This window comes from Neomonachus schauinslandi, chromosome 8 (assembly GCF_002201575.2).
Source record: "Neomonachus schauinslandi chromosome 8, ASM220157v2, whole genome shotgun sequence".
Classification (NCBI taxonomy): Eukaryota; Metazoa; Chordata; class Mammalia; order Carnivora; family Phocidae; genus Neomonachus; species Neomonachus schauinslandi.
The window spans coordinates 118,857,745-118,867,759 of record NC_058410.1 but is presented as its reverse complement, the minus strand read 5'-3'; the positions used below and the strand labels follow the sequence as shown (position 1 = coordinate 118,867,759).

The window sequence follows — 10,015 nt, the reverse complement described above, 5'->3', positions numbered from 1 at the left end:
TTCAGTCTGTAGATCTTTCAGGCATCTGCCTTTGGCTTCAGGAGCGTAGGGCAGAAGTTCTAGCTGGGTATAAATTGCACATAAGCATCTCCCCAACCTATCTGCATAAAGAGACCAGTCTTGTGTCCTAAAAATGTTTTGCAGTTTAAGATCTTCTCCTGTTCACTAGACTTTCCTACCTAGTATAACTGATCATGGGCTTGAGGAAGACTAGAAGGTAGCCAAAACTCAGAAAGGGACCCTGGACTTGGGTTGCAGGGGTGGGTGTGGGTTTACAAATAACTGGGGTCCCTGAGGCCGCAGGGTGGCGCCGGAGTAAGGATCGCGGAGAGAGCCTCGCGGGCGCAGGAACTACACTTCCCAGGAGGCCGTGCGCGGGCGCCTGAGGCGGGGCTATCGGAGGGGCGGGAACTGCGGACTGTCGTGTGTGAGGCACTCGCGCGGCGCAGATGGCTGGGCCGGTGAAGGACCGCGAGGCCTTCCAGAGGCTCAGCTTCCTGTACCAGGTGAGTCCGTGTCTCGGGGCGTACGGGGAGGCGGCCGGATGTGGCCGGCCACGAAGTAATGGTTTCCTTCCCCCAGGCCGCCCACTGTGTCCTTGCGCAGGACCCCACGAACCAGGCGTTGGCGAGGTTTTACTGCCACACGGAGAGGACCATCGCAAAGCGGCTGGTCTTGCGGCGGTGAGACGCTCAGGGAACCTGGCGGCGGGCGCGAAGCATGGGAGAGGGAGCCTGGGCGCTCGGACCACCATCCCCTTCCGTCCGCAGGGACCCCTCGGTGAAGAGGACCCTCTGTCGTGGCTGCTCTTCCCTCCTCATCCCGGGCCTCACCTGCACCCAGCGCCAGAGACGTGAGTGCTCCTGATGATGTGGGGGTGATTGAGGAGCACCAGTGGGCTGGGGAGGAGACCCCCTTCCTCGCTTTAGATGGGCGTCGGGCGTGGGATTTACAGCAGCCGGCTCTTTCCAGCTCTGGGTTGAATTGCTGACTTCACTTGGACCAACTAAGGAAAGGCAGTAGGGAATGATGTTGCCATAAGACGTAACCCACCCATACATACTAATAGATGTTATTTTGTATGGTGGAGGACAGGATTCACATCACCATTCGTTCATTCATTTGACAAATAATTTTCTGAGATGAGTCAAGTATTGTACAAGATCCATTATTCTCACTGAAATTATAGTCTGATAGGACAGACTAAGAAACAAGATAGTGTAGAAAAATGCTTTACTTGAGGAAGTAAAATGCTAAATTACTTATACTAGTAATCGTGCGGTTCATGATAAGCAAAAGGAGTGAGAAATGGAAATTCTAGGCATGTGTGAGGACTCTGAGACAGGAGAGCTTGTGGTGCTGTCAAGGAGACCAGAGTTCAGGAACCTGGAGTTTGAGATAGGCAAGGGCAAAAAAACATGAGGCTGAAGAAGGAAACAGGGCAGATATTGAAGAGGCTTGTTAAGGAGTTCGGACTTTATCTTAAGGGATACCAAGAAATTGACAGACTTTAAGCAGAGGTAAGATGCCTCAAATTTGTATTCAAACTTGGGGAGTGTTGGAATTCTTACTGAGAAACAGTGGAGGCAAAACTGGGTGCAGGAGACCTTTTCTTCTCCTAAACTTGGGCACTCTCCTCCTCCTCCCCACTTTCATCCAGGCTGCAGGGGACAGCGCTGGACAGTACAGACTTGCCTAACATGCCAGCGCAGCCAGCGTTTCCTCAATGATCCTGATCATCTACTCTGGGGAGACCGGCCTGAGGCCCAGCTGGGGAGCCAGGCAGGTGACAGGTTTGTAGAGAAAAATTGGGGATGCCCCAGGAAGATAGGCTTGATGGGGGGCATAGAGGTGAAAAGAACACACAGGTGGATTCTGGATTGGTGTGAGAGGTGCTACAATCTTAAAAAACTCAAATTCTCATCTACCCAGATCTCAAACCACCACAGCCCCTGCCAAATGCAGCTCACCCCATTCCAGCCCACCTCCCTGAGGAGAAAGTGTAGCCTCAGAGCTCCAGTCACCAGTGATGGATTCACCCTATCTTTCAAATAAAGTATAATTGTGTTTCATTTTGTGTGCTTCTGTGAGTATTTCAGCTTTTTATTCTATTTTCCTCTGTTTCAGTTTGTATTTTTCTGTCACTGGCTAAACTCTCTGTCTTTACCCATGCTCATATTCTACCATTAAGGGAGATCCTGATTTCCATAGACCACTTGACCCCACTAAGCAGCTTCCATTTCCAGGGCCCTGACCCCAGTGCTCCTTCATCCCTGCTTCCTCAGTACAGTGCCACATTTGGAACTCATGGTCCAGGGTTGTCTGTAAGAGCTTGAGCCTTCATAGAGCATTTTTTATTTAGGTAGCCCTAACTGCTGACTAAAGGGCTAGACAGACTACTGATACCACTGGTGGTGTTTTTATTTATTTATTTTTTAAGATATTTATTTATTTATTTATTTATTTATTTATGTATTAGAGAGAGAGTGAGAGAGAGCACAAGTGGGGGCAGGAGGGGAGGGGCAGAGGGAGAGGGAGAAGCAGACTCCCTGCTGAGCAGAGAGCTCAACTTGGGGCTCGATCCCAGTACTCTGGGATCATGACCTGAGCTAGAGGCAGATGCTTAACTGACTGAGCCACCCAGGTCCCTGGTGTTGTTTTTATTTTTTTTTTTTTTTAAGATTTTATTTATTTATTTGACAGAGACACAGTGAGAGGGAACGCAAGCAGGGGGAGCGGGAGAGGGAGAAGCAGGCTCTCTGCGGAGCAGGGAGCCCGATGTGGGACTCGACCCCAGGACCCTGGGACCATGACCTGAGCCGAAGGCAGACGCTTAACGACTGAGCCACCCAGGCGCCCTCTGGTGGTGTTTTTAAACAAGGAAAAAAGTTTAGCGGGTCAGAGTGGCTTCAATTCCTTCAGACTCACTCAGCCTTTCCCAATCTCTGTTTTCTTTTATAAGCCTAATAAGGGAAATTGTACAAATCTGAACTAACAAGGTCAAAGGTGCTAATGAAAGGACACTGGTGAACACTACACAAGTATGCCCCATAGGTAAACCCTCAGGGTTTTCTTGAGAATAAGTAAATAACAAAAATTGTTTTATTTGATATCCCTAGGAAACTTATTCAAAGATAGAATTTCAGACTGACCACTTTGCTCGGTGCCAGCTAATCAATTTACCTCAAACATACAAATAAAATTCACTGTTCTCAGAATGCAGTGTTTTTTTGTCCCTTTCTCTTATAAATCCTGTGTTGTACTTATTTATTGCTGCATAAAAGTCACTGCATAATGTGGCTTCAAACAACAATTCTGTGGACTAAACTGTCTGAGAGCTTGACTGGGTAGTTTCTTCTGTTCCATATGGCATCAGCTGGAGTCACTCAGCTGCATTTAGCTAGTGGCTGTGGCACCTGATCTGGAAGACCCAAGAAGCTTCTTTTGCACCTCATTGCTTTTCAGTGTGGCCTAGCTACATAGCTGGTTTTGAGGTCCTCACAGCATGGCTGTCTCAGGGTGGTTGAACCTCTTACATGCTGTGGCTTCCACAGAGAGCATTTCAAGAGGACAAGCTCCAAGGTGTAAGTACTTATCAAGCCTCTGTATTCATCACACTTGCTAATGTCCCCTTGACAAAGCAAGTCAGGTAACCAAGCTCAGATTCAACATGTAAGGGGCATGAATACTGAGAGGTTCATTCATTCCCTGGGGACCACCAATGTAGAAATTTACCACATCTTTATTTTGCCTTCATCCCTGACTCAGTCTCTCCACTGATTGCTTCATCTGTCAATAAGTTAGGTGCATGAAAAATGGTAATTAGTGTGCAAGTAACTAAATGCTTCTGAATTACTTTTTGATCACTTATTTCTGGAGATAATGTCTACCTCGGTCAGGGTAGATCTGGACCCTTTTTGTCTTCAGCTCATATTCCTTGGCTACACCCATGAGTCTCATTTCTGAGCTCATTGGCTCTTGCACACTAGATCTGATTTTTGGCTAAGTTTGTTTTAAGTGTGCTGTTGGTTGCACATGACTGAACATGCCCACAGTGGGATAGTAATGGGGGAACTTGTGAGATCTGATTTCTTGGCTGAATCATAAAGTGATACCTCTCATGTGGGAGACTATGGGAAGAATGTCCCAATTAGGAAAATAGATGAAACAATGCGGAATGTGGTTCACTTAGGAGTTTGTGGTTCATTCATCTGTTTTATGTTTTTATCAATATAGGTTCCTCTAACTAGAGGTCATACTCCTATTCCTCCTTTCTAAACTCTGTCCTTTTTCATGTTTTGGGGTTTTTTTTAAGATTTTTTATTTTTGGGGTGCCTGGGTGGTGCAGTCAGTTAAGCAGTTGTTTAAGCATCTGCCTTCAGCTCAGGTCATGATCCCAGGGTCCTGGGCTTGAGCCCTGGGTCGGGCTCCCTGCTCAGCGAGGAGTCAGCTTCTCCCTCACCCTCCCCCCACACACACTCATGCTCTTTCTCTAGCTCTGCAGTCTATCTCAAATAAATAAAATCTTTAAAAAAAGATTTTTTATTTTCAAGTAATCTACACACAACATGGGGCTCGAAATTACAACCCCGAGATCAAGAGTCACATGCTCCACTGACTGAGCAGGCCAGGTACCTCTCATGTTTACTTATAATAAGATAGTTGTCAATATATGCAAAAGTGGACTCCCTATAACAAGGAAATCAAATCCTAGTATGCAATAGCTTTCCTTAATGTTTCTAAACAATTTAGTAATTCAAAATGTGTGCCCTTTGCCACTGGGTGTTGTATATAAGTGATGAATCACTGAATTCTACTCCTGAAACCAATATTGCACTGTATGTTAACTAGAATTTAAATGAAAGTATTTTTAAAAAGCCAAAACAAAACAAAATGTATGCCCTTTTTGGTTTCTTTTTTTAATTTAAATTCCATTAATTAACATAGCATATCATTAGTTTCAGAGATAGAGTTTAGTGATTAATCAGTTGCATATAACACCTAGTGCTCATTACATCAAGTGCCCTCCTTAATGCCCATCATCCAGTTACCCCATCCCCCACCCCCCCTCCCCTCCAGCAACCCTCAGTTTGTTTCCTGTAGTTAAGAGTCTCCTGGGGCACCGGGTGGCTCAGTCAGTTGGGCATCTGCCTTCAGGTCAGGTCATGATCCTGGGTTCCTGGGATCAAGCCCCACATTGGGTTCCCTGCTCAGTGGGGGGCCTGCTTCTCCCTCCCCGCTGCCTGCCGCTCCACCCGCTTGTGCTCTCTCTCAAATAAATAAAATCTTTAAAAAAAAGAAGAAGAAGAGGGGCGCCTGGGTGGCTCAGTCGTTAAGCATCTGCCTTCGGCTCAGGTCATGATCCCAGGGATCGAGCCCCGCATCGGGCTCCCTGCTCGGCGGAGAGCCTGCTTCTCCCTCTCCCACTCTCCCTGCTTGTGTTCCCTCTCTCGCTGTCTCTCTCTCTGTCAAATAAATAAAATCTTAAAAAAAATAAAAAGAAGAAATAGGATCAAGTAAGTATGAAAATTTGGTATGCCAGTAAAGTGGAATCTCAAATCTCTGGGGAAAAGATAGGCTTTTTAATTAATAGTATTAGAACAACTGGATAGCCTCTGGGAAAAGATAAAATTAGAGCCACACTTCACATCACACACTAGAATAAACTCCAATAGATCAGAAATTTAAATATAAATAATGATACCATATAAGTACTAAAAGAGCACATTGATTAATTCTTCTATAACCTGTGGATTGGGAAGACCTTTCTAATCATGATTCAAAATACAGAATAAAAGAAAATATTAACAAACATTATATAAAAGTAAAAATATATGTGTTTTGGAAAAAAATAGACAAAGGACAAATTACAAAGATGTGTAACATAGTACAAATAACTTGTAGCTTATCTTCCTGCTCCAGTTCTTAAAAATCCAGAACACAAACACACCAAAAAAAGAAAACTTTTAAGCAAAAGACATCAGTGGAGATTTCATTGAAAAGGAAAGGCAAATGGCCTTGATACATATGAATAGATGCTCAGTTGCATTCATGATAAAATAAAACTATACCAAGATAACAATTTCCCATTGATCAGAGTGACAAAAGTGCCAAACTTCGTCAAAGCACCCTGTTAGTAAGGCTGTGGAGAAATGGTCCCATTATAACATTGCTGATTGGGGGCAAAACGTTTAATAGAATCCCTGTGGAGTAGAATTTAGCACCATCTAACAAAATTACATCTATAATTACCCTTAGACTCAGAAACTTCATTTCTAATAATCTACTCAGTATATATTTCCACGGTGAACATTCATGAGGCATTATTTGTCATAACAAAACACTGGAAATGACACAATGTCCATCAGTACGGAGACTGAATAAACTGGTACGTCCAGACAACAATGCTATGCAGCTGTAAAAAGAATGAAAAAGACCTGCATAACTAATATGGAGCAATCCTCAGGATATATTATTAAATGACAGAAGTTGATGTGGGAAACAAAGGCAGAAGAGAAATAATTGAATTTCCTTACTATATACAGTCCATTGACAAGTCCTTGAAACAGGCATAGCGACATTCCTCTAGGGACATCCAACTGTCTGGATGTTAATACTTTGCTAAGGGCAAAACACAATCCTAGCCCAACCCCTCCCCCCTCAAGGATCCTGTAAATTTACTTTAATTTTTTTTTTAAGATTTTATTTTTTTGAAAGAGAGAACACATGACAGGGGGAAGGTCAAAGGGAGAAGATGACTCCCCACTGAGCAGGGAGCCCGATGCGGGGCTCGATCCCAGAACTCCAGGATCATGACCTGAGCCAAAGGCAGTTGCCCAACTGAGCCACCCAGGTGCCCCTAAATTTACTTTAACATACAAAAATTCCTTTGGAAACTTCCTTTATCTCTACCCCCCAAGATATGTGTTGGCAATCATCCCCCAAGTATATGGCCCACCGATATACATCTGCAGGGTCTCATGTCTAAGGTTTTATTAGACTGTAATAAATGACCTTTTCCCAACAATAGCTAGCCCCTTCAGGATCCTGGAAACCTTGCTTCCAAAATTCCTTAGAGACTTATGCTATCCCTAACCCCCTCCCAACTTGAAAGTATATAACGGGCCACTCCTCCTGACCCCATTGCAGCTCCTTCTGCCCACGGGTCCTGTCCCTGTGCTTTCATAAAACCACCTTTTTGCACCAAAGATGTCTCAAGAAGTCTTCCTTGGTCATCGGCTCCGGATCCCACCCCACCAAACCTCACCTACATTCCAAAACCAAATCAAGGTCATGATCCCAGGCTCCTGGGATCAAGCCCCGCATCGGGCTCCCTGCTCAGCGGAGAGTCTGCTTCTCCCTCTGCCTGCTGCTCCCCCTGCTTGTGCTCTCTCTCTCTCTCTGACAAATAAAAATCTTAAGAAAGAAAGAGAGAAGAAAGAAAGAAAAGAAAGAGAGAGGAAAGAAAGAAAGAAAGAAAGAAAGAGAAAGAAAGAAAAGAAGAAAGAAAGAAAGAAAGAAAGAAAGAAAGAAAGAAAGAAAGAAAGAAAGAAAGAAAGAAAGAAAGAAAGAAAGAAAGAAGAAAGAAAGAAAGAAAGAAAGAAAGAAGAAAGAGGGGTGCCTGGGTCACTCAGTGGGTTAAGCATCTGCCTTCGGCTCAGGTCATGATCCCAGGGTCCTGGGATCGAGCCCTGCATCGGGCTCCCTGCTCTGCGGGAAGCCTGCTTCTCCCTCTCCCACTCCCACTGCTTGTGTTCCCTCTCTCGCTGTCTCTCTCTCTGTGTCAAATAAATAAAATCTTTAAAAAACGAAAAAAGAAAAGCAACCACTTTTTGGAAGGTAGGTGGTGCGGAGATGTGAATCAGGGGCAATATGTAGGATACCACAGAAGGGAGAGAGCCTGCCTAAGGAGGCCACCGCAAAGTATTATAAGCAGCAGAGCGCAAAATCAGAACTTCTAGAAGTCTGCTCCAGTGGTGCTCAGGTGGCAAAGTGGGGCAGATTCCAAGTGGGACAGCGTGGTCTCAGGATCCCCGGGGTCACAAGAAGAACGGGGTGCCTGAGTGCGGCGGAACTCCCAGGCATCAGAGCAGAGAAGCCAGCTGAACACAGTGAGTCTAGGTGCCAACTTTCTGCTTGGTTTTGTCATAAATCATGGAAGGCTTTACACTTGCACAACTGCACTCCAGGTAGGAGCCTGGTACAAGGCAGAAGCCTGGAAAGACTTCTCTCCCTCTCCACCAATCCCCCACAGGGAATGGCTCAGGTCCACATCACAAGAACCCGTAAAGTTCAGAGACTTGAAACTGGGTCACATTCCTGAGATAAAAACGGTCAGTTACAGGTGGAGTGAACACAGAGTTCAGATGGAAACCAGGGAGACAAGAGTGATTGACTGTTTTTCTGTGAAGGCTCACTGAAGAGTGGGGGGCGTGAGCTTTCAGTTCCATGCTAGAGATCCTGGTGCCACCATTTTCATCCCCCTTTTGAGTAAGGGACAGGTGGGGCTAGGTAGGGAGAGATGGGGGCTACATGATCAGGCTCACAGAAATCCCAAAAATGCAGAAGTGGAAGGAAACTAGAATAAGGGAACACTCCAGACCACCCTGCCCTAGGTGTCCAAGGGGGAAGTCTTATTTATGACAGTCTCCTGTGGTCAACAGAAAATAACCAAACCCTAAAAAGAAGTAAGCCATTAACGATGTTATCACTAGTCCTTAATCAGTGGTCCTGCCAGTAGAGAAGTCAATACAAGACCAACCCTAAAAGCCCTCAGTTGCAACCCTGTTTGAACTCCTCTCACTCCTGGGAGCTTTTTCTGTATCCTTGCTTAAAACTCTATCACTTTACTCACTCTCCTTTGTCCGGGAGATTCATTCTTCAACAACTTGAGATAAGAACCTTCTCTGTAGCTTCACCATCAGTGCTGAAAAGCCTTCAAGGAGCAAAATAGCACCACATGATGGAATCCAGAGCTTCTTACATTAAGCCCGGCCCCTTTGCAAGGGAGGCCCAATTCCACCAGGGCAAGGACACCTGAGAATCAGCACAACAGACCCTTCCCCCAGAAGACTAGCATGAACAACTCGCTAGCATGAGGCTTACTGATAATAGAAAACTGGAAAACTTCAGCTTTTGGGGAAACAGTATATACCATTTGTGGGTTTTTTTATTATTCCTTAGTCTTTCAATTTTATTTTTTTCAGCTATTTCCTTATTTTTTCAATTCTTTTCTTTACTCGATTTTATTTTTATTTTTATATATGCATTATATATATTTTCATTTTATGTTTCCTGTCATTGTATTTTATTTTTGTATATATATAAATTTTTCTTTCCAATTTTGGGATCTAGTTTCTTTTAACAAACAGACCAAAATACACCCAGGATCTAGTTTATTGTTTTGTTCTGTTTTATTCTTCTTTGATTTTTTTCTTATTTTGTTTTGTTTTCTTCTGATTTGTTTGTTTTTTTTCTGTTGTTATTTTTGTCTTTTCTCTTTATTTCTTCTATTCTTTTCTCAACATAATGATGAGACAGAGGAACTCACCCCAAAAGAAAGAACAACAGGTAGTACTCACTGCCAGGGATTTAATCAATATGGATATAAGTAAGATGTTAGAACTAGTTTTCAAAACAACGATTATAAAGATACTAGCTGGGTTTTAAAAAGCATAGAAGACACTAGAGAAACCAGTAGTGAAGAAATAAAAGAACTAAAATCTAATCAGGCTGAAATTAAAAATGCTATTACTGAAATGGAGTAAAAAATGGAGGCTCTAACAGCTAGGATAAATGAGGCAGAAGAGAGAGTCGGGATACAAAAGACAAACTGATGGAAAATAAGGAAGCTGAGGAAAAAAACTACTGGATCACCAAGGGAGACACTGAAATCAGTGATACCATAAAGTGAAATAATATCCAGATGATAGGGGTCCCAGAAGATGAAGAGAGAGAGAGGGGCAGAAGCTTTATTTGAACAAATTATAGCTGTGAACATCCCTAATCTGGGGAA

At 44.0% G+C, this 10,015-nt stretch overlaps 1 protein-coding gene across 2 annotated transcripts; it reads left to right on the top strand.

Annotated features, from left to right (window-relative positions):
- The first annotated feature begins 226 nt into the window (after positions 1–226).
- RPP21 (ribonuclease P/MRP subunit p21) lies at positions 227–2,064 on the top strand. 2 transcript variants are annotated; one of them, XM_021697072.2, is made up of 5 exons: positions 227–506; positions 583–683; positions 771–853; positions 1,661–1,793; positions 1,933–2,064. In XM_021697072.2, exons 1-5 carry the CDS (start codon positions 450–452, stop codon positions 1,991–1,993), a joined length of 435 nt encoding a protein of 144 aa, XP_021552747.1. In that variant the 5' UTR covers positions 227–449; the 3' UTR covers positions 1,994–2,064. The 2 variants fall into 2 exon arrangements, with proteins under 2 accessions (XP_021552747.1, XP_044773641.1); XM_044917706.1 differs by having other exon boundaries at positions 391–506; positions 1,661–1,786.
- The last annotated feature ends 7,951 nt before the right edge of the window (positions 2,065–10,015 follow it).

Bases quoted from the DNA above. Each gene is read 5' to 3' on its own strand.
- RPP21 (XM_044917706.1), top strand. From the start codon at position 450: ATGGCTGGGCCGGTGAAGGACCGCGAGGCCTTCCAGAGGCTCAGCTTC. The intron at 507-582 runs GTGAGTCCGTGT...TCCTTCCCCCAG, and splicing joins GGCTCAGCTTCCTGTACCAG to GCCGCCCACTGTGTCCTTGC. The intron at 854-1,660 runs GTGAGTGCTCCT...ACTTTCATCCAG, and splicing joins CTGCACCCAGCGCCAGAGAC to GCTGCAGGGGACAGCGCTGG.